This window comes from Gossypium raimondii, chromosome 2 (assembly GCF_025698545.1).
Source record: "Gossypium raimondii isolate GPD5lz chromosome 2, ASM2569854v1, whole genome shotgun sequence".
Classification (NCBI taxonomy): Eukaryota; Viridiplantae; Streptophyta; class Magnoliopsida; order Malvales; family Malvaceae; genus Gossypium; species Gossypium raimondii.
In genome coordinates, this window is record NC_068566.1 from 2,582,585 (window position 1) to 2,609,886 (window position 27,302).

The following is a 27,302-nucleotide window of genomic DNA, read 5'->3' on the forward strand; positions in this document are numbered from 1 at the left end:
AAGTTATTTCCCCAGTATAGACTTGATGTGCATGTTTATACCCATAAAAAATAACTTAGACATGACTTCAGTATTAATAGTTTGAAAAACTTTTAGATGAGTGAATAACTTGTCCTTGGAAGTACAAAAACCTCTTAATGAGCTCCATTCGTGTTATAGATTTGATCACATTGATGAAAAGACTGAAGAATTTCAAGAGTTATCTCTAGAATTATTTATTTGATGATGGCCAACAAAAATAATAAATTATTGAACTTCACTCAACTTTTTAGGCATATTGACCAGCGTGTTCATATTGAAGAAAACGAGTGAAATTCGTTAAATCAAATTTTGCTATTAGTCTTTTAATATGCATAAATTATGGATTTAGTCATGTTTTCTAATTTGATTATTTTTAGTTCTTATACTTTTCAAATTTTGAAATTTTGATTTTGATTCAAAAGGTAGTCGTTAAATCTATTAACTAAAATGGCATAATTTTGTCGAGTATTACGTGGAAATAGCAAGTTGACATAACATCACATATTTAATAATATGTTTATCACATAAGGTTTTGAAAATGGTAGAATTTAACTTAATGTACTTTTATTGCGTAAGTTTTTTCTTTTGGTTATGATTAATGTATGTTTCATTTTTGTTTTACGATCTATGAAGACTAGTCCTTTCAAGATTGATAGTTGTCTCTCTCTACACTGTCATCTCTAAGGCTTAAGTTTGGATGGATGGAGGTTTTTTAATTTTACAAACAATTTTCTTAATTTTTATTTTTAACGGTCAAGAGGAGTCTTCAAATTATTGTTTAGAAATTGGTTTTAAAATTTTAAAATATTTTAATTTAATCCTCAAAGTAGTAATATTGTATTAATTAGGTCCATTTGTCAATCTAGCTGTTAGTTTAACGTTAAATGTTAGATTGAATTTGATATTAAGTATATTTAGAACACCTTAACTGAAATTTTAACACATGTACTTATAACGTGAATAACTTGGATATGATGTGTTAAAAAAATAAATTTTAGCAATAATGTTTTTTTTAAGAAAAATATGCTAATCAAACTTTAAGCACGTATGTTTCAAACATAATTCACATCGTATCCAAGCAAGAATTTAATGCCTAAGATGACGACCAAGTTAACAAAAGGACTTGATTAATATGAGTCTAATAGTTTAATACTTCGAGGGCAAAATTAAAATATTTTGAGGTTTAAGGACTAATTTAAATTTTAGAACATTGTTTAAGGACATCTTTTGCAATTAATTTTTTTAAAAAATAAAACATAAGGATATGTATTATGTATACACTTTTTAACTTCACTTGCGGAATTAAAAAACAACACCATCAACATACATGTTAATTATTTATTGGAATGAATTATTATTTGGCAGCCAGTGCATGGTTTTTCGTATTATTAACATCCATTTCAGGGCTTATTTTCGGTATCTATGATTGTCCTTCCTAAAAATGTTATCTCTAATGTTTGAATATGCAGGTTTTTTTTAAAGTGTTATATGTCTTACTATTACAATCAACATTTACTAGCTATTGAAATTTTTTTGCTATTTATTTAAATTTTATTTTTAGAATTTACGTGGTTATAAATTAAAAAATTTAACTACCAATGCACGTGATAATTAGTCATTGAAATAAATTATTATTTATTGCCTTACCAGCAAAAATTGTTGAAGCAAGATAGGGACCAAAATTACTGTACCAAGATATTTGAAGCAAATTTCAAATAAATAAATAGATTATTTTATAAATGAACTGTATATGATATTTTCCTTTGGCATTATCTCACCTGCATAATTAGTCATAAGTTGTATGTAAGAAAAAGCCAAAAAAAAGTGCTTGATTACAAAAGTTGACATCTTTGATGAAAACTCTTGTGACATATAGCAATCTTTTTAGGTGTCCATTTGCCCCCACAATAATAATTGGTTTTGATTGGTTTGAAAGGGAATTTTTCATGCTTTTTTTTTTCAGGAATAATATAGAAAAATGGAACAATAAAGAAAAATTTTTTAATTACCCAAATAATATGGATTGTTTATGGAAACTTTAAATCGGCATGGCTGTTGACGATTTTAGATGACATCGAGGTAATAATTGTGTTAAAAAGAGACATGAAATCTTCATAATCTCAAATCGGTAGGCGATGTACTATTTGGGTTCTCGATGGTTTGTCATGTTAAAATTTTAGATTTTTTTATATTTTTAAAGTCATTTCCATTTTTTGAATTTTAAAGAACTTATTTTTTATTTACTTTTACTTTAAATAAATATCATTTTTTAAATTTTATTAAAAAATTATGTACTTTTAAAGGGTGAAGACCAAATTGACAAAATTGTGGTCTGTAGGCTAAAAAACTATTTTATATTTGCCATCATTAACTTTAATGGCAAAAAAATGAAGGGATCAAGATTTTAAATTAAAAAGCATAAGAACTTAGTGCCTCAAAATTAAAAATATAATAACTAAATTTTAAAAGAGTGTAAATTTTTTAACATATTTAAACTTATAAATTATACCAGTAGATGATGCATCAAATACAAATCTAAATAATAAAAGATCGTATCAAATAGCATAAAATAAATTAAAATGACATATAAATGCTTCAAAAATCGTAAAGATAAAAAAGCAAGTAGTGATTCTTCGAACAATTGGTATAGGGTTTAGTGAATAAAGATTAGAGGATATGAAATGGAAGTGCAACCATATCAAATGGCATTCAAGCTTTAAATTACTATTTGCACAATGTGAAAGTCTAAGCTCATTTAATTTTTTTCCATTTTAAATGGATATTATCTATACAATTTTGTCAACTTGGAATTTACCCTTTAAAATACATAATTTTTTAAATAAATTTTAAAAATTAATTTTTCATAATTTAAATAAAAATATAAAACTTTAAAATTATAATTTTTAATAAAAATTATAAAAATGAAATCTTTAAAATTCAAAAAATAAAAAATAATTTTTGGCAAAAATATCTCGTCTAAGATTTGACAATTTGCAAACTAGAAGAAACCAAGCTTATTAGGAAGGGAATGACTCATTGCTGTTTTGCATATCAAAAGGTATAAAAGTGGAAACTAAACCATTTAAGTAGCTGTGGTTTGGATTTCTTTTTTCTTTTCTAATTTCCTTATTCAAGCTTCACCCGAATGTGTCCCATAATCCATTTTACTATTAAAAACAAAAATATACTTTTTAAACATTAATATTTATATAACTTTTTATTTAATACATATTTTCGTAATTAATACATGTTTTTATTTTCATATTTAAGTATTACATATAATAGTTCAAGTTGAACGAATCCAAACTTAAAAAAAACTTAGTTTGGAGCCGATCTATACGTGACCCTTAAATAGATCTATAACTTTATTTTAATATGAAGAGATGGACTTGGAGGACAGAAAATACGGTTCACCTCCAATTCTCTTTGTGCTCAAGATTTTTTTAGCTAGTGCTTTCCATTTCATCTCATCCTTCTTGAATTGTTTCTTGATTTTATCCTTGAAATTCCTAAAAAAAATAAATTGAAAAAGTTAGGGTTCCAATAAGTCATTAGAATAAATAAGATTGGATAAATGAATGGCTTTGGTAAAAAGATGTCTCTAATCTCTTTTAATTTTGATATTTAATAAATTGATCCCTTTTAAAAGTTTAGAATAATTAATCATTTATTAATTTCAAAAGTGAATAACTAAGGACAATTAATCACAACGTTACTGTTTTTGTCAATGGTACATTTTTTTATTGGTATAATAACAAATTTAGCTCATAACATCTACATATTATGTCGTTTTGGTCTTTGATTTAATAATTTTAGCTTGCAACATTTACATAAAATATAAAAATTGAGGGCTAAATTTGTTATTATACCAATCAAAATTATGTACTATTAACGAAAACATCAACAACATGAGTCCTTAGTTGCTCACTTTTGAAATTAATACGGATTAAATTACTTCAAGTTTTTAAGAGGGATCAATTTGCTTAATATCGAAATTGAGAAGGACTGGAGAAGTGTTTTTACCTAACTTTTGCGGATTAGATTAGTTATTTTAGTGAACAAAATTGACATCAAGCATGTTGCTTGGTTTTTAATTACCTGCACAAAGGAACTCTGCATGAACCTGAATCCGCACAGAGACGGGAGTGTAACTCGAGGAGCTGCCACATTCTTTTGCAATGGATGCAGCCGCCGGGGACTCTCAACTTGCAACCGGCGAAATGGCGAACAAGCAATTCGATCCCTTTGCAGGCCTCGTAAGTGCAAGGTTTTTGGTCGTCTTTTAAATCCTTATCGCATGGACCAATTGTCCTGCATCCTTCTCTGCATATGTGAACAAGGGCCTCCATTGCTTCGTATAATTGAAGGTAAATCTTCCGCTCGTTCAATTTTCTGATTCTCTCCTTCTCCATCTAGGAAAATCACATTTACCAGTTTAAGATTAAAGTGATAATAACAATGGAAAACAGCCTTAAAGACATATCCTTACTTGTTCTTCATAGATCATGGATTCCAAAATTTCCTTTTCCAGTGCTGGATGGCTCCTCTTCATGGCAATCCATCCTTCGGTTGCGGAAACAGCCTTGATGTTCCTTAGGATCATACGGTGAGTAAGCAGCACGAGCCGAGGTGCGTCACAAAGTAAAGAGAGCTGGAAGACATCGACGACATTGTCTAGCGTAAGCAAGCTGTTCTCGAGTTGCTGTTCACAAATTCGCTTCAACTGAGGAACAACAAATGCATGTGACAATACCAACAATGGCAGGACAAGTTCCTTCATTTCTTCTTGCTCATAACTACAGATGAAAACCAATTACATTTAGCAAATTAGTAGCATGATGCAGCCAACAGGATATCAATGGCTCTAATTTCTACATTTAATGGCCTTAAAATTGAACAAGTAAAGACCAGTTTGGCAGTTTCCTAACTTGTCAATCTTTTGAACAAATGTTAACTGATTTCCAATTATTATATTGGTTTACGAACTATATTCGAAAAAATCTCTACCAGGGAAAGGGTAGTTACCAGGAAGAGTACAAGAACCGGATGAAAACCCGAACTGCGTCATGCTGAACACCGTGGATTGAAATCAATCTCTTATGGCCAACACCCTTTGCTTGTTTCAGCATGCCTCTTAAGACGGGAGAAGCCATGCCCTGTAGGAAAATATCCAGTCAATGGATTGAATCAATGATAAGAACGAAATCATGCAAATCAGCAATGTCACAACCCCACCGTTTCAATGCCTATAACTATTTACTTACACAGAGGATTGATCATTGTCTATGGTCTAAAACTTGCATATACTATCAAACTGTGTAAGAAACCAAAAAGAGCTTATCTAACTCATCAATGTTTGGACTTGAGAGTGTTTTAATTAGTTTAAATTAAGAAAGAATGAGCCAAACAAGAAAGAAAGAAAAAAAATCACAATTTGGGGTTAGTTCATGACATTAAACAGGCTTTTTACAATCATTAAAATCTGAGATGGAAATACAAGGAGGGGGCTTACAAGAACACCGGCATGTGCATAGATGATTCCACCATCATTAGTTCTAATTGTAACATCGGCCCTATAGCCCCTATCAAAGAGGTTATCCCACAAATCTCTCGTGGCTGTTGACGCACAGCTGTTTCCTTTTGTTGCCGATCCCTTCCGCCGACAGTTCATAGCTGGGCCTGGTAATGGAGGTGGCGTTGGACAAATATTATTGCAACCTTGAGGTGATTGCTTTGTAATAGTTTCCATCCGTTCAATTTACTTCCCTTTTGGAAGGATTTAATAATTTTTTTCTCCTTGGATCTGAAAATGATTGAAAAAAGCATAGATTTGATCAGCGATTTCACAAATTGCAATGCAAAATCAAACAGAAGATTAAGTTAAAAAAAGGAGCAAAAGCAATGAGCATGATTATCAAAAACGTATAAACTACTAATAGTCCCTTGAATATCCACATACGGATCCAAAAACTATCTAAAAATTCACGAAATTGAAACATTAAAAAAAATTAAAATTAAAACAAATCTTCACATTTTCTAATCAAATCAAATCAAAACTAAACGAAATACGGAAACGCAAAATTCAATAATACGGAAACGCAAAATTCAATAATGACTAAATTAACATGATTTACTCCAAAAAAAAATCTCAAAAAGATCAAAATCTCACAGAAAAACTGAAATTAATTGAGGTAAATGAATAACATACATTTTCTTTTTCCTTTTTTTGCTTCTCTTCTTAACGTAATTTGTTTAACAGCAAAAATAAAATAAGGAAACGGCGACGACCGATTGCTTCCTTTTCCGGCTGAAAAAAATCTTCAAAGTATAAATAAGAGTCAAATTAAAAGTTAAAACACCGCCGGAATCTGATATTCCTAGCACTCAAAATTGCCGACGCCTATCTCAAGCGCCACCGCTATTGCCTACAAGCTTTGGTGCAGAGGCTAAAGATAGATAAAATGAAAATGAACAAATAAACAAATAAACAAACTAGAAATTAGAAAATTTTAATTAAAAGGAAATTAAATAAATTTTGGGGAAAAAAAATCAGTTACTATTCAAATTCCACTCTGCTCTTCTACGTTTCTTTTCCAACTGTTTTTCACGTGCTTATTTCGGTCACGCGCTTCCACGTCCTCCAACTGTTTTTCACGTGCTTGATTTCCCCCGTTTTAATCTCCGCTATGCAAAAAATAAATAAAATAATTCTAACAGTTTGTTTTCAACTGTCTTTGACTTCCCAGTAAATTTTTACTAAATTATTGCAAAAAAGTCATGAATTACTCTCTTTTTTTCCATTTTTTATTGCAAAAAAGCTAATGCGAAATTTTTATTTAAATTTTAAAATATATATTAATTAAAAATTTATGTGGAAATGAAATAAAGTTTTTGTTGAAATTATAAATTTAAAGGTCTAAAATCATAATATAAGGGTATACTTACAAATAATTCGAGTTTAATTGAACTCGATTAAATGATTATCAAGCCGAGTTCAAATTTGAACTATCAATCGAGCTGAATTTGATATTAGCAACACTTAACTCAAGCACTCGTGAGCCTTATTCAGTTGAGCTCGAACTTGAAAACGTACGAGCTAAATTAAGCTTGATTTCGAGCTTGTGTACAAAAATTAATAAATGAACTTAATCAAGCTCAAGCTCAAGCTCAAGTAGTTCAATTATATTTCGGATTGAGAATGTTCGATCGAGTTTGAGCTTCGAATTTCGAGTTGAGCTCGAGCTTTCCAATATTCGAGCTCAACTTGACTTCAATATACCATATCATAAAAGTGTTTTTATTTTATTATTATTATTTTATATAAAATTAATAAAAACTCAACCATGATAAAACATAATTTATTTTTTATAAATTTTTTTAACCATTTCAACTACTTCAGTATATGATTAATTAGTGATATTAACTCATAAAAATATTCTCGAAATATAATAGTTTACTCGTCACATCAATTTAATTAAGATTTTTAGTATATTGTAATTATAAATTAAAATTTGAAAAATAAATGCAGAATCTATTTTTGATGAAAAAATTATTTAATTGAAATAATTTTAGCTGTGTTTGTCTACAGCTAATTGTTTGCTGTATAGAGGCAGCCGACGGTCGGGCAGAGCCAATTTTGTTTTGGTTCGGTTAATGAGCTGGACCGGTACGGTGTAGCAGTCAAAGATGCTTCTCCCATTATTCTTTTTTGCACATGTGCGTTATTCTTTTTAGTATATATTTTTTATATTTTATTAATTTTTTTTGAAAGATATATTATTTTATCATACTTTTATATTATAATATTAAAATTAAAAAATTAATAAAAACTCGATAAGGTAATCTAGAGGAAGGTTGATGATGATCCACCCTATACTATCAAATTATTAGGGGTTTGGTGCATGAAATGTTTAATATGATCGAATTTTAATATTATTAATTATATGATATTATAGATTTAAAAATAATGTTCCGTGCAATCAATTCACATACTCCTGCATTAATAATAATGTTCATGTCAGTCGAATTAAGACTCAATCGACAAATTAATTTTATTACCAATATTACTATATTTATATAATTTTTGGATTATTCTAGAATATTTTTTTATTTTTTAATATAAAATTATGCATCAATAATTGAATCAAGTGTGTGAACGCTTTCATTAGTTTTTAAAGCATGTAACCCTATCGACATGTTGACATACTTTTATTAGTTTTGGGGTTATTGATACTTGCTAAATTATAAATAGAAAACACAACTACTACTTTTCCATAAGATCACAGCTCAATAAGGAAAATTCGAGTTGGATTTTGATTCCTAATGAGTTATAGTATGGAATTAAACTTAATCTTTTGAGAAGAGATTCAATGTATTGTTGCTTGAGAGATAAGTAAATCAAAGGTTCTAAAAGCAACAAAATTTAGTTTATGAAGTCTTACTATTGTTGGTAGATATTGAAGCTTTGGGTTTTTAAGTACTTATTTAGGGGGTTTAGTTTTTTAAAAGAAGATTTCGAAGGTTGTTTGTCGGACAACTGGTTGAACTACCAGGTATTGTTCTTTGAAGAGAGTTTTGTCCTGAGCCTTTACGAAAAACCAATATATCATGAGAATCTAGTTCAAGAAGAGAGGCGTCTCAGTTGATAATATTTATAAAACTCGAGAAATGTGTCCGTATAAAGTGTGAATAATAATAGAGGTATCCAAGCATAAGGCGACTCAAACCATCAAATTGAAACTTATAAAACCCTTACGTGCGACCCTTTAATAATACCTAAATTCGAATCCCACCCTCCACCATATTTAATTGTTATGAATAAAAATTGCGTGGTTGTTTTTCGATTTTTCATCTGAATTGATTGTGATATAAACAATTACTACTAGAATGAAGACCCAATGTGACAAAAAGGCTTGCTTGAAAACCCCCGTAGTGACTGAAGCTGTAATTGTGAACATGCCGTATGGACTTGAACCATATCATAGCAGCCTGGCCCAAATAAGTGGCTCGTGGAGAAACCCCAAAAAGAAGGAAAATAAACTAAAACATTGGCGTCGCCCGGACTCGAACGGGAGACCTTCAGTGTGTTAGACTGACGTGATAACCAACTACACCACGACACCATTGTTGAAATCTTCACATTGCAGATGTTTACTTATCAATTCTGAGTATTAGTATTCAACGTCGCTATTCAAGTGCTTTCATTTAAGTCATTATGCTGTTAAAATCATTGTTGTATGGGCTTCTCTATTTATACCACCTTCATCAATCAAAAGCTCTTCTTCCCCTTCTCTTCTACAAATTTTTTTTTTCTTCATGAAATAACTTTGAACATCACGACTCTACGAACCAAAATCCAAACCGCTTTCTTCTTTGATCTACAACACTAACCATTCGATCAACTTGGATCTAAAGTATGTTCTTCTACTCGTTGATGGGTACTGATCCACTGTATTGATTATTTAATTGTCGCTTGAAACTTGCTAGTTGAACACTTTTTTGAAATAAAAAAAATTAACAATTCAATGACTTAAATGAAAGCTTTCAAATAGTTCCTTGGCTTAAATGAAAACTTTTGAATAATTCAGTTATCATTTTATAACTTTTTGAAGTTGCTTACTAATATTTTAGTGACATTAGGGTCTGTTTGATTGCCAGTAAAATATTTTCCGTAAAATGTTTTACTTTTCTGGAAAATGATTTACTGGAAAATATTTTCTGGTGTTTGATTGAATCTGTGTAAAATATTTTCTGCATTGTTTGCGATTTTTTGAAAATATTTTTGAAAAAGTTGTTTTACATATATTAATATATATTAATAAATTTTTATATTTTAAATTATTTTTACATATATTGCAATGATTTATTTATAATAATACTCAATTATTAAGCTACAATATTAATCGTTATAAATTGAAAAAACTAATATCAAATAAATTATTTGTAATTGTGTTAAAAATAAGTATTGAATAATTAAAAAACAAGTTCTTGGAAAATCGATAAACATAAGCGCTTTTCTACGGAAATGAAGGAAGGAATGAAGGAGGCGATAGAGAGGAGAGCACGAAAAATGTCTTACGGAAATTGAAAGGCTAAGACATTTTCCCTAAAATGTAACCCATTTTCCCTTGTTTTGGAGTTTATTTTCCAAATGAAAAATGTTTTCCGCCAATCAAACGCTGGAAAAGTTAGAAATAATTTTCCGGAAAATCAATTCCGTCAATCAAACAGACCCTAAATATAATATTTAGAGCTTTTCGCTTGATTTTATTATCATTAATTTAATTAAAAACCATTCCAATAAGATGAAAAATAAGGGATATTTAATTTCTTTTTTAATTTTTATTTTAGAAAAAAAATCAATGTTATATACTTAACAAACAAGGATTCAATTAAAAGACATCAAAATTGATTTAACTAGCTTTGTATAAATTATTGATTCATAGGTAATTATTAAGGATTCTCGATTCAGTCAAAAAAAATTTTGAAGTGTCGTCAACCCAACTCTATCATAACGAAGTCCACAAAATGTAATCTACATCCAAAATAAAACACAAAATCGAAACACAAAACTTCTTTGTAAACAATATTTTCACGTTATCGACGTCAAAATTACCATAAAAGCCATTGTAGTAGGAGTTAGATTGCAATTTACACATTCTACTAAAACATGACAAATTACTCCTTGTACAATAGAGTAAAGAGCAAACTGATCATTTTGTTAAAAAATTCATCTATTTTTATTGTTAAAAACTGGTCTTTTTACGTCAACTTAAGGTACACATGGCACACCACATATAACTGTCTGGTTATTTCGTTAGTCATACTAATATTTTATAATAGAACTAGATGAAAATATTAATTTACTTAGTTTTATAATAAACGATACAAAATACAATCTAACTTGTAATGCAGAAACCTTCGTAATATTTTACGTATTCACACAACTCTCTGTCATATATCTCAAGTAACAATCCATATATATATATATATATAAACATATTGAACTTTTTGTTGTTGTCTTATAGTGTGACCATAATAATTAGCAGTAAGATATAGAAGAATTAAACAAGTGTCTAAATGTCTTGAAAAATGTTGAAACTAACTCGCAATTTAATGAGTGAAAGCAACTGAAAACAGGACAATATGGCATTGGAACCATGATTTTCCCTCCCAACACACACTCACTTGAGAAATGAAATATTATATCAATTGTTGGTCAGTAACTAAATCCGACATTAAAAAAATAACATTTACAGATCATCAGTCAAAGGTTGTTGTTTGACCATCTTGGACTTTCCCTTCCCCCAAGGTTTCAGTCAAAGGTAATTTAGTCCCAAGCACCAAAACCTAAGCAAAAACAACCCACCCCCCCCCCCTTCCAAATCCAATGTAGCACCACCACTCCAACTAATTACATAAAACTATTTTTATGATAAAATTAGTCATATATGTTAAAAATAATTATTAATTAATTAAATAAGTTGTTTTCTTTTTAATTTAGAGAAATATGTCGTTTTTAAAGAGAGTGTGTAAAAGCATGTAGAAAGCGCACTGTCACACACTCTTTCCAAAAACAGTTTATTTTCCTTAACTTTCAAAATATCGGCCTATACGGCTAATTAACAAACTATTTTGGCATATATAGCTAATTCAGCTGAGGTCCTTATACTATAAGTTAAATTGTATTTTGTCTTATTGTGTGTCTGTACGGTAGGTTAAAGAGCAAATTAGTCATTATATGTTAGAATAAAGTACACATGGCACTCCACGTGTAACTATCTGATTATTCTGTTAGTCATATGGGTTTTTAATAGTAAAAATGGATGAAATTTTCAACAAAAAGTTCCAGTTTACTCTTTAATTTAATATACATGGACTAATTTGTCTATTTTTGAAGTAAAGAGGGTAAAATGTAATTTGACTCATAGTACGAGACCTTTATAGTACTTTTACCTCTTTTTTATATGTATTAGATTATGAGACGTTAATGATGTGAATGAAAAATGAATATTTATAAAAAATTTACGAAAATAAATAAGATTTTAATCGAAATGATGAAGTTGAAATTGTAGAAATCAAGATATCTTAAATTCAAGTTTTACCATTTGTGGATACGTTCGAGTTTTAGATAAGATTTTGATCCTAAAATTGAAAATTTTTGTTTTAGACCTTCTAAATTTTGTATAGCAAAATTATAAACTGACCTTCCAAAAATAATAAAATTTTAATTTAGTTCTAAAAGCTATAAAATATAAGTCAATCCAATGATAAAATAATATTTTAACTCTTATAAAATATATAACATAATCTCGACTTCCCTCCCCTAGAAAAAAATTCTGACTTTTCCCCATATTCGAACTTAATTTCTTTCCTTATAACTACAACACTAACATTATATATATGGATGTATATAGTGATTATAGCATTGGATGATAGTTTGAGTATAAAAACCAGAGTGGGGGGGAGTGGTCCAGCCTTTTGGCACGTGAAGACGCTCCTCCATCAGCTAACTTTCACTGCATCAGTCCCTGCATTTTTCAACTTTCAGTGCTGTTATCATATCTAACTATCAATGTTTTTCTTGGCATCTCTCCCTCTTTTCTTTAACCAACCCCTGCAACTGCTGGCACCTTATTTTTATAATATACACACTTCTGGTTTTGCATTAATTCATAAGGCTAGATTTCTCACTACGACCATTGTTTTTAGTCTTATTCTAAGTAAACAGACTGCCCATCCAAAACACTCTTAATCACCTTATTTAGTTGATTTTCTTTTATTGTTATTCGACTATTCAGTCAATGACATTTGAAAATTCAATGAATCATGTTTGATTAATAAAGAGTTTACACGTCAACCGAGTGCTTAACATTAGTTTAAAAAAGATTTCGCATCATTATTTTAAAGTCAATAATAAACGGTGTTATTAATTTGAATTTACTAATAATATCATAAAAGTAAATTATTAAATTATGTCAAATTAAAGTAAAATGATTAAATCTCAAGTTTTAATAAGTAGAGGAGCAAAACTATAATTGAACCCTTTAGAAAATAATGTAGTCCCTCCTCATAAAAAAACAAGCATGGTAAAAGATTTGTAAACTATAGAGACAATTTTCCTTTTTATTTTTTATTTCTTTCATTTTTTTTTAGTTGAGATTTGAAAATATAAAATTGTTGTATATAAATACCTCGTCAAATAAATCATCAGAAAGAAAGAATACCATTGCAGGGTTATATTAAGGGTGGGTTTAGATGGACAGTGCATTTAGATGGATAGTGCGTTTATTTGCGATTAGTGTAAAAACAAAGGTGACGGTAAAATTAGATATTATAGTGTGGGATAAAAAGTAAACTAAATGCACTGCACCGCGCCGTCCATCCAAATCCATGTTAGAATTCCTTTAAAAATATCTTTTATCACATTTTAACATATCCACAATAAAATCCTTTATAACTTTGTAATCATTTTATCATAAAATGGTTAAGTAAATGGTTAAGTAATTTCCTAATAAAGTTCTCTACGACCCTTCCATTAACTCTAAGATATGGAATATCAATTGAGGGATACCCCTATTAATTTTCTGATCTAATAAACCTTACCCATCGCTAGAAATATTCCAGTGACGAATCCAGGGGCTGGCAGGTGCCCTGACCCCCTTAAAATAGAAAATTTTCTATTTAGGTTTCTTTATAATTTATAAAATTTTAAATTAGTAATGATAAAATTACACATTAACCCTCAAAATTGATAAAAATTTGATTTAATCTTTTAAAAATTATAAATATATAGACTATTAAAATAATAAAATTGCATTGTTACTATCGAAAAATATACAATTTAATTCCGACCTCTCAAAATTTTTTTTTTGCCTTCGCCCCTCAAATACTCCAAGATACTATTTACATGCTAACACTCAATCAAAATTCTCGTAGAACTATCTATTTTCTACTCTCTCTAATAAGGGTGTTCATTGTTCGATTAAAACCGAATTTACCGGCAGAACCGATCTAATTCGGTTAATCGGTTGGTGACTGAATTTAGTTCGGTTGGAAGTCGGTTAATGATTTTTTTGAAATTTTGGTTATCCATTAATTCGATTCGAAATCAGGTAATTAACTGAAATATATATAATATATTTTTTATATTAGCAATGTATTTATTGAACTATTATTTTTTATATTAATTAAAACAAATAATATATTATATATAATATTTTTTGAACTATAGAAAAAAAGAAGAAAATGAACATTACCAATGTAATTTTTTATATGTTTTGTACTTATTTTAATCAAAAGACAAAAACATATAAATCTGGGTTAATCGATCGAAGTTCTTACATTTCGGGTAATTCGATTAATAATCAAACCGACCATTTGAACACCCCTACTCTCTAGGATCACCACTAATATCTTTTAGTACGTCGTGTGAACTATTTTTAGTATCGATAAAAATGTTTTTTTAATATATTTTTTTTAAATGTTGATATATCCATCTTAAAAGTTTATAGAGTATGCTACTTGTGCTAGATATGGGCTTTTTTTTTTTGTCTAAAGAAATGAAGAATTATATAACATTAAATTATTTTTTCAAAGTTGAAAATTAATATTCATATTATTTTTCTTCAACCATTTCCACTTCAATTAGTTGTAATAGCTCTTTGCCTCCATATGATAGTTTATGTAAATGTATTTATACCCAATTTATGCAGTAAAATCTCAATTACATTTGTGGAGTTAAAATTTCTACTGTCATACACCAATTACGCTTATAGATGTATACTTTTTCTTATTCTACAAGTTACATTAAAATTGTCACGTATCTCTTTTTAAATATTATAAGACACTTGTCAACTCCTGATCTTATTTGCGGAGTCTAAAAACTCCACTGACAGTATATTAAATAAGTATATACACGTTAAAAATAAATAAAATAAAAATTGAGGATATTTTAACCAATTAGATTAATAATATTTGACAAAATATGCAGTTTTTGGATCTTGTGTATACCCTCTTACTTTGAATTTTTTATGTTCACATTTTTATTCCACTTCACTGATTTTGTTCAATAAAATAAAACTCAAAGGGCCAGAACCACCTGCTTCCCACTTTTAAGAATTCTCATTTAAAACGAATTAAAATTTAAATTTAAATTTAATCCCTGATTAATTATTTGATATTTAATCTCAAAATGTCACGTCATCATACTTTAACATAATCTAAATTTAAGGACTAAATTGAGAGCAGTTACCAAATTTCGAGACCAAATTTAATGATTGGTTGTTACTTTTTCTCTAAAATAAAAATAATTCAATTAAAACATAGATCAAACCAATTAATCTAACATCTAATAATCATTTCAAACCATCTTACACGGGGTTTGGTTCATGGAATATAGAAGTACTATTGTCAATCTTATATTTCGGAATTACATTTCTATATTCAATAGTGCCAAAATTTCGTAATATAAGAGGTAATCTCAATCTGTATTGCTTAAACATCTAAGCATCTATGTTCAAATCGGTTCTCGATTTCTTGATTTATTCTGCTCAACCCTAATTTTATTCCAACCTGGACCGAACTACGTTATTAATTAATAGTATAAATTGGATTATAAATTAATTTTATTTTAAATAATAAAACGTTCTAGGTTTATACCTTGGTTATTAGGGTAACTAATTTTAATTTATTTTATGCTACACTTATATGTATAATAATTATTATGAAATAATGCAAAATTTGAACATTAAAAATTTCTTCATAAGCCTATTCTATAAAGTTGATTGCATTATACCATTGCCTCCCTAAGTACCAGGAACCCTTTTTAAGTTAGTTCAGCCAAATTTAATGTTTGTTTTGTAATTACAGTGACACTATTAAGTCCTAATTCGATTGGTATCGACATTGTTATTAATATAGGAGGACGTGAGTTCGAATGCGTTGAAGTAAAAAATAACATTGTTATCAATGTTTGTAAAAGAATAAATTTTAATCATTTCGTAACTATTGTGTTGATGTTCAACCAACTCGTGACCAATAAAATAAAAAATTTCGTAAACTTGAATATCGCCGAGAATCCTTTATTATTTATTATTTTACTATAGTCTAAAGAAAAATGACATCATTCTACACGGTAAGATCTACTTGCGGAACAGATTGAAAACTAAAATATATTAAGACCTAAATCATAATAAATTTGGATAAAGTCTATATATAATTATACTTAAATTTAGAATAATGTAGAAGAAAACTGATACATGATATTTGTGCATAGGTGAACTCGAATCTGGGCAATCAAGGTCCTAAGGCCTCAACTTTGCCAACAAAGTCGATGCATTTTTTTTAAGTATTATTTATGTCTATTTCGATTGTACCTTCTAATAATGTCATCTCTAAAATTAGAATTTACGATGAGTAAACCATTGGTTATAAAACTTTTTTACTCTAATGACAATGGACAAGACCATATTTATATAAAAAATTATATAAAATACAAATGGTTTTAAGTAAAAATTTTAATTATGTCTAATTTGTGACCAAATTTTTATAACCGAATTGATGGTCAAATCAGTTAGACAAATGATTGTCGATCCAACCAATTCAATTAAACAAATTATTAAAAAACTTATTAAAATAAAAAAATATATTAAAAAATCTATTTAACCGCTCGGTTCAACAGGTTTTTTTTATTCTACTTCAATCAATCCTTACTCGTGACACCGATTCAATCATATAAATATATATATATATATATATATATATATATATATATATGATACATATATCGTAAGACTAAGGTACAAATCTTGATTCTAGTTACCTAAATAACGCCTCTATATCAGAGCCGCTACTTTTGGCGGCACCAAAACCGCAAACTCTCATCTCAATCACCATCTTCCCCCTCCTTTCACATCTCCTCGTTCAACTCTTACATACACATTCATACATACATATGCAATAAAACGACCAAACCCCCATGCTTTGTTTTCCCCCTGTTCTTCCATAATCCCAGTTCCTTTTTCCTTTCATTTCTGATCGATGAACAGAGACTTAAACACTTCGTTTTCCAGTTCTAATCTCTTATGCCAAGAAACCCAACAAGAGCAAGAAGCTTGTTTTTCTGAAACAGCAAAAGAATCCCATCATTACAAATCACCATGTTCAGACAATGAAGACGATGATGAATACATTGAGAACTTGGTTCAAAGAGAAACAACTACCGATGATCTATTCACCACTAAAACTTGGCTGAAATCTGCTCGTTTTGATGCTATTCAATGGATTTTCAATGTTCGTTTTCTCTTTCTTTTTTTTTTATAATCTCTATTTACATCTTTTTCATCTATTGTTTTTTTTTTCCAATAAATTTTTACTGTTTTTTTGTTTGTTTTGTTGTGGATTCAGACAAGAGAAACCTTCGGATTCCAAGTTCATACAGCGTATTTATCTGTTACTTACTTTGATCGGTTCATTGCAACAAGATCCATTGATGTAAGGGTTTTTTTTTTCTCTGAAATAAATTTACGGGACTAGAATTGAATTTTAAGTTTTTATAGGGGTTAAAAGAAAATTTACTATTATATGTTTATATTTTTATAATTTTTATGGGACCTTAAAAAGAAATTTGACCTTTTTTGGACTAAGCCCTGTGCGCGTTCACCACCTTTGGAGGTGAAGCTCAGCGAGGCAAAGAGCTCTTGGACCCTTAGTTAAATAAGAAAAATATCATTTTTAGTCTTCCGAAAATGAAAAATTTTATTTTTGGTCCCTCCTGTTGAGAATGCTCCTCCTAAAATATAATAATTCATTTAAGATTTTTTTAACACTAATTTTTTTTGCTTTGACACCAAATTTTATAATCCAAAATTTTTAGAAATTTTCATTAGCACCTTGAAATTTTTGAAAAAATTAATTAAATCCCCTAAAATTTTTGAAAATGCTAATTAAGCCTTTTCAAAAATTTTCAAAAATCCAATTAAACCCTCAAAACTTTTAAAAGTTTCAATTAAACCCCCAAGAACTTTTAATTAAACCCTTAAAACTTAATCCCAAAACGTTTGTTACAGGAAGGGAAGATGTGGGCTATTCCATTGTTGTCAATTGCATGTTTATCATTAGCAGCCAAAATGGAAGAACCCAAAGTACCATTTTTATCAGAGTTTCATACAAAAGATTATCAATTCGAAAACAAAGTGATTCAAAGGATGGAATTAATGGTGCTCACCACATTGGGATGGAAGATGAGTTCTGCAACACCTTTCTGCTATTTGCATTACTTCATCAGAAAATTTCATGGTGAATTTGAGACTAAAGGATTAATTTGCAAAGCTATTGAATTTATTATAGCTATCATCAAAGGTAATTAAAAATTTTCAAAAAAAATGATTTTTGAATGAAATTATGAACTGGAAATTTGGGTTTTTAATTCATAGGATTTAATGTTTTTTTTTTTTATGTAGAAATGAGTTTGGTGGATTGTAGACCGTCGATTATTGCTGCAGCTGCAGTGTTAGCTGCTTTGAACGGTGGTTTAACAAGGAAAGCAATGGAGGACAAGATTGGTTGCATTTCATTGTGGGGATCTTTACAAAGTGTGAGTTTTTTTCCGTTTAATTATAGTTTTAGTCCCTCTACTATGTTAAAAATTTATATTTAATTCATCTATTTTTCTTTAATACAATGCAATCTCAAACTTACACACGCACACATTACACTACCATACAGACGAACCTATAAATTGAACCCTAATCTCAATCAAAGGTGAACTCCCTTTTAGCCAATGGACCTACTTCTGGAGTTCAATTCATCTAGTTTAATTTGTCATAGCTTAGTCTTATATACTTTTATAACATTAGTCTTGGAATTTAGTCCCTAAACTTTTTTTAATCCACATCAGTCTCGTAGCTCAAGCAAATTTTCCCAATTTTATCATTGAACTTGGATTTGATGTTATGCCACATCATCATTTGAAAATTTTAAAAATATATAAAATCTAAAAAATACTAAAATACATTTAAAATATAAAGAAGTTATAAAATTTTATTTTCTCATAAAATTTTCAAGTAATAATTTGATACAATCTCAAAGAAACACGACATCATAAGTTAATGGAATCAAGTTCAAGGATCAAATTGAAAAAAAACTATCAAATTCCGGGATGAATGTGGACAACAAAAGGTTTAAAAATCAATATAAGAAAATTTATTAAATTTAAGAATTAAAATTTTTTATCCCATAATGTTATTAATAGTAACATATTCACGAAAATCCACTTCATCACTTTAAAGGCAACAATTAACTATTTTCAGAGTGTTAACATTATTAAATGTTAATACTTCAAACGTGACGATTAACATTATTATCAAATTAGACACGATAATAAAGTTATAAAAGTATGATTCAAAATATTTCAAATTAAAATCCTAAATTTCATCATAAGAGAGGGACTAAAATCACAATTAATCCTTTGTCTCAAAGGCTAACAAATCTTTGTGCAACTTTTAAGTATATATTTTTATATTGGATGGAACAGGAACATATATTTTCATGCTATAATATGGTGGTGGAAATAGAGATGAGAAAATGTAAGACCCCAAAGTTTGCAATTTCCCCAAAATATTGGTCAGTTGGTGATGTAATTGGTGAAGTTTTTTGTTCAGATGCCAGTGATGGAGGAGGTGGTGGTGACATTAAGAGGAAACTTACATTCAATCACTCCTCTGATCAAAATAGCCTGTCAAAGAAAATATGTCGGCCATAATGGAAATTGGGTAGTTTTATTTTTATTTTTAGTGATAAGATTTAGGGTTTGTACAATTCGATTGATTTGTTTCAATTAGATTTCCCATATCATGATTTGGTGTCCTTTTTAGTGTGTGTTTGGGAAATTACCAATTTCCAATTACAAAAAAAGTAAAATATAAATATATAGGATAGTTTTAGGAGGTTTTTTCTTTAAATAAGATTTTGAGTTGTGAATGGATAAAGCGGTGTTAGAAAAAATTTGTGTTTTATTTTGAACTCTAATCTGATTCAATTTCGGTATTTAATTGACTAGATGTCGAAAGACTGATTTGTTTGTACTTTATAATATCTACTGTTTTTAATAAGATGCTTAAAATTGTCCATAGTCCCTCCCTAGTCTTTAAATAAGAGGATAATGCGCTTTAGTGTACTCAAACTCACGTTCTCTTACACTGACAATAATGACAATACCAATCGAGTTAAGATTTAATCGACGTTTATATTTTCTTAATCACGTTGTTAAGAAAAAAATAAATGATTACATATATATTATATTATATTTCACTTGTAATATTTAACCCTACTTTAAAAAAAACATTATAAAGTTTAAATGGGGATTGGATTTGCTTGGAAAACTGCAAATGCAGGGGTGAATTTGAATAGACGGGAATTAATTCGTATAATTAATTTATAGTTAAAATGTAAATTCATTGTTTTAATAATTTATATTTTTATTATATTTGGGAGTTAAAATATAATTTTACCATTTAATAATTTAAAATTTCATAAATTTTAAAGGATCAAAACTTAAAATTTCAATTTTGGGGAGATCGAGCAAAGGGGTTATAAATATGGGATTCGAATTAAGATCTATTAAATGTCATTTTTCGCCACAGTGCTAAATTAGGACACAAAAATAAAAAAATAAACTTTATTTTCTTGAAGTTGCAAAGAAGGTGAGGTCTTATTATAACGGGATATTGTGGGATTCTTTTTAAATCAATGACTATAGTTAAAATATAGAAATCAGAATACTGCAACCATTTGATCAAGCCATATCAAAAATTAAGAAATTGTGTCGGTGACTTGAAACTCATTAAATCAATTAGTAGAATACATCGTTTTTCTCCGAAAAATCAATTTCTTTCCTTCATTTAATGTCTAATGTTGAAACGGATTGAATTGATTAAAAAAATAAATTCACGTTTTTCGATACAAATATTATGCGACATAATCCACAATGGATTAATATTTTTTAAAAAAAGATCCCTATATATTTAGATGTTTAAATAGCTTAATTTTGAAGCAATCTTTAGAAATGATAAATGTATTTGAGAGGTCCTTCTATTATAGGATTTGATCAAATTAGCCCTTTACTATTAAATGGATCGACTTAAATAAAATTAACATCTACTGTATAAAAAATATCATTTACTATTTAATAGAGCTAATATTGTTTGAAATTTTTACAGTTATGTAAATAATATCTGTTCTTTGAAATTTAATTACAATTGAAAAAAACTCGAATCATTTTTTATAGATAAATATTAATTTTATGCGGATTTTTGATTTTTTTAATAATATAAAAACTAAATTTAACCCAATTAAACGCAGAGGAATCATAGGGCATTACCCTTTAGAAACATTCGTTTATGGGGATTGAAATTTGGGGGTGTCAGAGGCTCCACACTTGAACAGTGCTCCACATGCATTCATGGGGTTCTTAGGATTTATTCAGTCTGGCATTATTAAGTATTTGTATTTTAGTTTCCATTAATTACTATGTAATATGGCCTCTGAACATATACCTGCAGGCTGCAATTTAAAGTGAGATCATATTTGCCTGCCATTGCCACTGAATTATTTAACTTTAGGACTGTACATGTTTTTTTATTTTTGTTCCTAATGTCTCTCTCTCATCCCAACAATTGCCATGCTGTCTAAGGTCTAGTTTAAGAAGGTATTTTAAAAGTATTTTTTTGGGAAAAAAACATTTTTTAGGAGAAATTAAAATTTTTAGTTTTTGAAAAAAAAAAGGTAATTTTGAGTCAATTTTTAACTTGAGAGAAGCATTTTTTCTCTCAAAAAAACAGTTTGTTAAGGAGTGTTTTTGTCCCAAAAGTGTTTTTTAGAAGCAATGCTAAACAGACCCTAAATAAAATCAATGGTCTTCTCAAAAAGAAGGAAAAGTTGTTTGTTTAAATTATAAATTTAAGAGTTTTGTTGATACAATGTTGAGATTACGTGGTTTATAGTGATCTATTCAATCGTTGGAAAGTCATAAATCGTTACGAGTGATTGAAGTTTGTAAAATTTTAATCGAAATTTTTGTAAGAAGAGTTTAGATTATATTTTGCCTCATCTATTTAAAAAATGAGTAAAGTAGTCTTTGTATAGTGTATCAAAGAGCAAATTGATTCGTTCTATTAAATTTTTCACCCATTTGTACGGTTAAAAACTGGTGTAGCTGATAGAATAAGATGACAGTGACACGTGGCGTGCCACATGTACCTTATGTTGATGTATAATGACAAGTTTTTAACAGTAGAAATGGATGAAATTTTTAACAGAATGATTAATTTACTTTTTGATCTAAGGTATAGGAACTAATTTACCTATTTTATGAGTAGAAGGGGGCAAAATTCAATTCGGTTCCTAATATAATAGCCTACATGGTATTTTTACCTTTGAAGTTTAGATTCTTAGGAGAGTTGACGGAGGAAGAAAAAATTTGTTGTGCAAAGAGAGAGAGAGAGAGAGAGTCCTTGTTTTTTTGCTATTTGTCGGTTTTAAAATGGGTGCCTTTGTTCATGCCCCTAACATAATATGTCTACTTGATATTAGTCCTCTACTCCCTAGAATCCAATTGACCTATTGATGTCATGTCCTCGTAGGTATGTATTGTCATGTTAAGACAATAGATAAATGTGATGTTCTTCGATACAGAAATTCTAGCAGCAAGTAGTCTGCTCCACTGCACTGAATTAAATCTAGTGGAGTAGAAGACTTCTTTTCACAACTTTTTACTCTATACTTTAAAGGCATAATTGCAAAAAAAAAAAAAACAACCCTCAACGGTTGGGGGCTTTTGGTTTTGTGCCATTGGCCTTTTTTTTTATTGACATCCTCAACATTATGATTTTTCCATAAATTAACTCAATTTTAACAGTAAACATGAGTTGACAATTAGTCGAACGCCGGTCAACGAAATAAGCCTATGTGACGTTATAGATGACATCATCTTTTTCTTTTTCATTTTGTTTCCATCTTCTTTCTTCTTCTCCCTTCCTCTCTTTCCCTGCTATTACAGTAAAAAAATAAAATTTGTAGTTCCCTTTCAATTTCAACTCAACCATTTAACACCTCACTCTTCCACAAGCTTCACTTACACCGGGATTCAACACCACTTTGTGTAACACCCCTAACTCATATCCATCGCCAGAATAGGGTTATAGGGCATTACCAGAGTTTACAAATTAATTTACAAACATTTCATTATTTCATCAAACATTCATATTTATAACCAATCAAAATCAAAACATTAATGAGCTAACGTTGGCCAATTTAACTTATTCATGCCATTATAACCAGAATCAAATCATCCAAAATTACTGATAAAACCAATGGATAGTGTGATATATCTCCAATAAGCTTCTAATCCAATCGAGCTTCCGATAATCATTTCAATGCATCTAATAATTATACATATTACCAATAATAATTCAATTCCAATAATAAAATACATATTTATATAATATTCATCACCAAATAACATTCACTTTAATTAAAATTATACAAAATATAGTTCATACGAACTTACAAAGCTAAATTGCGAAATACCAAAATTTAGGGACATTTTGGTAATTTTCAATTTTCATCAAATTTTCACCCAATCTTGATCTAAATTAATATTTCATTCAATTTATTAATTTAAATAATAAAACAATTCATTTCATGAAATTTGGTCACTTTTGACATTTTTGCAAATTTACCCTTAAAGTTTCACATTTGTTCAATTCAGTCCTAAACTTAAAACATGTAAATTAGCTATTTTAAAATAATCTCATATTAGCTGAATATTCACATATATTTTTCTCCTCCTCTCCATTCCACATCCTTGGTATATACATAATACCACTATTTACTTATTTACTCATAACAAGCTATTCACTTAAGTCATGGTGACTAAATTAATCATATCTTAATCTACAGAACTCTAAATTGAGATCCACTAATTTTATCTGCAACTAGACTCACATATATTCTTACCACAAAATTTTCAGAATTTTTGGTTCAGCCAATAAATACAGTTTATTTTTTAAAGTCATCCCTGTTCTGCTGTCTTACAGTTTTGACTCTTCTTCACTAAAAATTAATTATCTTCTCATACGTAATTCAGATGATGTTACCATTTAATTATATTGAAAATAGACTCATTAAGGGTTTAAACATTTAAATTTAAGCCCCTAATTTGTTTTCTCCAATTTTTTATGATTTTCCAAAGTCAGAATAGGGAACCGGAATTCATTCTGACCTTGTCTCACAAAATTTATTATATCTCATAATTTACAATTCCATTGATTACACTGTTTCTTCTATGAGAAACTAGACTCAATAAGATTTAATTTCATATGTTTTTCATCCTCTAATTCAATTTCCATGATTTATGGTGATTTTTCAAAGTTAACCTACTATTTATGTCCAAAACTGTTTTAGTGCAAAATGTTGATTACTAAATTTATAACACCCTTATTCCCTTTCTCTATAGTATTTCCCATCACTTTCTCTTATTTTTCTTCACTAACATATCAAGAATATAGAACCTTATACAATAAAACCCTACATTAATATCAATTTCATACTTTTTCAATAATATCAAACTCAAAAATATATTGAAATCTTGATGTTCTTACCTTGCTCTATTGATTTCAATCTTTAACTTGATTTTCTCTCTCCTCCAGCCTCTATTTCTCGAATCTAACTTGATATTCTAGCTCCCCTTAGTCTCCTTATCAATTTTCTCTCTTGGTGGCTATGGAAATTTCTTTGAATTCTAAGTGAAAATGGTGAATTTTTGGTGTGATGATCAAATTGTAAAGAAAGAAAAACTTTCTTTCTTTCTCTCTTCTTCTCACGTTGATGCATGGAAAAATAGTGGGATGATGGCTTTTTTCTTTCTTTCTTTCTACATATATATACTAAATAAAATAATAAAATATCATTAAAAAAATCAAATAAAATATTATAAACTAATATTTATTTATTTATCTAAAATATCTCCAACATCATCATTGCCTTCTAGATTTCTCTCTCCTTCTAATTGACCATTTTTCCCTTCATGATCTTTTAAAATTCCATCCTTCAGTCATCACTCAATTTGGTAAAATTATGATTTAGTCCCTCATAATTCTTCACTTATTCAATTTGGTCCTAATTCATCCATTTTCCTTAATTTCTAGATCATTTCACCCTTAAAATATTTGCACAATTAATCCTTCAACTTTTTCATATTTAACCCCTCAAATTTTAAATATTTACTCTTGGGCAACAAAAATTTTCTCACTTTTGCGAATTAGTCCTTTCTTGCATTAATATGTCATAATATACTTCCCAATGTTAACATAAATCAAAATTTTGCTTTTTGTCACTTTATTTCCTTATTTTACTATATCAAGTATACCTACTTTCTTACTGTAGTAATTTTCAGGATACTACATTTTTCTCCCCCTTAAAATAAATTTCGTCTTCGAAATTTCCTTGTTCTGTTTTGATCATGAACTTCATCATTTCTATATTCTTTCAGTTATAATTTTCTATCCATTCTTATCACTAACATATCAATATAATGTTTTCTTCATGCTGAGGATACAGCTCAAACACACAATCTTTCAACATTCTTTTAGCATGTAAACCAAAAATCCTTTAAACCGTATTAGTTCAAGGAAACAAATATTCTGATTGAACTCATTAAATTTAATCAAATTTACCTGAGGAAAAATTCCATCATATAAATTTTAAGTTCATGCTCTCATTATTTTTTACTTTTGCTTATGACAATTCCTTACACGAAAATCAGAAAAGTCCAGATACCAAAATCACCACATTTCAGCTCTGAAATTTCATCGTAGCAAAACAATACACTTTTTAAATATGCATGCAAAACAGAATAATAACTGGTCATAAACCAACCAAACCAACAGGGTTTTCGTCTAACATCATAATTAGCTAACATTCTCATAACATAAGAACTCCATTAAAAACTGAACAATTATACACATATCTCTGAGGATAAAAGAATATATAGAATATCCAGAAAAGATCATCGTGTTCATTTTGATTGTAATCGTCACACACAGACATCTTTACCACTTAATTATCATTTCTCTGACTAATTTTGTTATCACGAACCTCACATTATTCCATTCACTGAAAAAATCAATTCAGAAGAACTTCCAGTAAATACATACGTTCTTTAGGTATCATACCTAAATATTTTGTCTCATCAAATTTAACTTCTTATTTAATCGTGACATTACATAATCCATAAAATCTTTAAAATAATCTAATATTTCTTTTAAAACTGAGCTCATTTGTTACACTATACTTAACTCTGTTTGCATTACTAATTATTTGACCACTGAACTCTTTTTAGTTCACATTTATGAGCTTATTCAACATGATTCTCGTAAAAATTTTGTCAAAAAGTAATACTGATAAGGGGGTGATGGTGAGGTCGTAAAGCCTCTAACTTACTCTCACAAATACCTATATATATGACTTAGCATTCATCATCAATGTAATACCATCATAATCACATAGTTCATTCCAAGCAAATTAACACATCTATTTATTATGAGTGTCTTCTGTCACCCACAATTTCACACAATGGATTTACTTACTCGAGCTCTATATTAATATCTAATTAAATTCCAATACTTTGCTTCCATTTTACTTACCAACATTTGTCAAATTAGAAAACGTCTTACGGTATTTTCTCGATGCCATAGTCCAACTTTGGTCTTACACGGAATCACATATCACACCAATATCATATCCCAGATATGGTCTTACACAGTAGCACATATCACATCGATGTCATATCCCAGATATGGTCTTACACGGAAATCACATATCACATATTGCCATGGTCCAACCATCGTCTTTTCCGTCAATTTGTCTTTTATCACTGAACGAAAGTACTCAACCCTTCGTTCTACTCAATTTGATCTTCCAATTCAATTTTCATGTTATTATAATGTTTATATTTCAATAATAAAGACATAAAACAAAACATCATATTATTTCTAATTTAACAGTTAAACATAAGATTCTACCATATAAATATACTGATTACACTTATTCAAGCAAGTGTACATAAACTGTACTTATTGGCTAACCAAAAATTTTGAAAATTTTGTGGTAAGAAGATATGTGAGTCTAGTTTCAGATAAAATTAACGGATCTCAGTTCGGAGTTCTGTAGCTTAAGATATAATTAATTTAGTGACCATGACTCAAGTGAAAAGCTTGTTATGA

The 27,302-nt window shown here is 28.8% G+C and overlaps 2 protein-coding genes and 1 non-coding gene across 4 annotated transcripts; 1 reads left to right on the top strand and 2 right to left on the bottom strand.

The window, feature by feature from the left end:
- Positions 1-3,206: 3,206 nt before the first annotated feature.
- On the bottom strand, positions 3,207-6,519 carry LOC105787671 (BTB/POZ and TAZ domain-containing protein 4). The gene is made up of 6 exons (XM_012614172.2): positions 6,230-6,519; positions 5,534-5,824; positions 5,047-5,177; positions 4,511-4,817; positions 4,120-4,433; positions 3,207-3,530 (listed from the first exon to the last, which is right to left on the bottom strand). Exons 2-6 carry the CDS (start codon positions 5,768-5,770, stop codon positions 3,392-3,394), a joined length of 1,128 nt encoding a protein of 375 aa, XP_012469626.1. The 5' UTR covers positions 5,771-5,824; positions 6,230-6,519; the 3' UTR covers positions 3,207-3,391.
- Positions 6,520-9,069: 2,550 nt separating this feature from the next.
- TRNAV-AAC (transfer RNA valine (anticodon AAC)) lies at positions 9,070-9,143 on the bottom strand. Its single transcript has one exon. It is a non-coding gene; the product is annotated as a tRNA-Val (tRNA).
- Positions 9,144-16,839: 7,696 nt separating this feature from the next.
- Positions 16,840-20,107, top strand: LOC105787672 (cyclin-D5-1). Of its 2 annotated transcripts, XM_012614174.2 has the most exons (6): positions 16,840-17,313; positions 17,428-17,514; positions 18,090-18,381; positions 18,483-18,616; positions 19,556-19,607; positions 19,683-20,107. In XM_012614174.2, the coding sequence occupies exons 1-6, from the start codon at positions 17,062-17,064 to the stop codon at positions 19,781-19,783; spliced, it is 918 nt and encodes a 305-aa protein (XP_012469628.1). In that variant the 5' UTR covers positions 16,840-17,061; the 3' UTR covers positions 19,784-20,107. The 2 variants fall into 2 exon arrangements, with proteins under 2 accessions (XP_012469628.1, XP_012469627.1); XM_012614173.2 differs by having other exon boundaries at positions 19,556-20,106.
- The last annotated feature ends 7,195 nt before the right edge of the window (positions 20,108-27,302 follow it).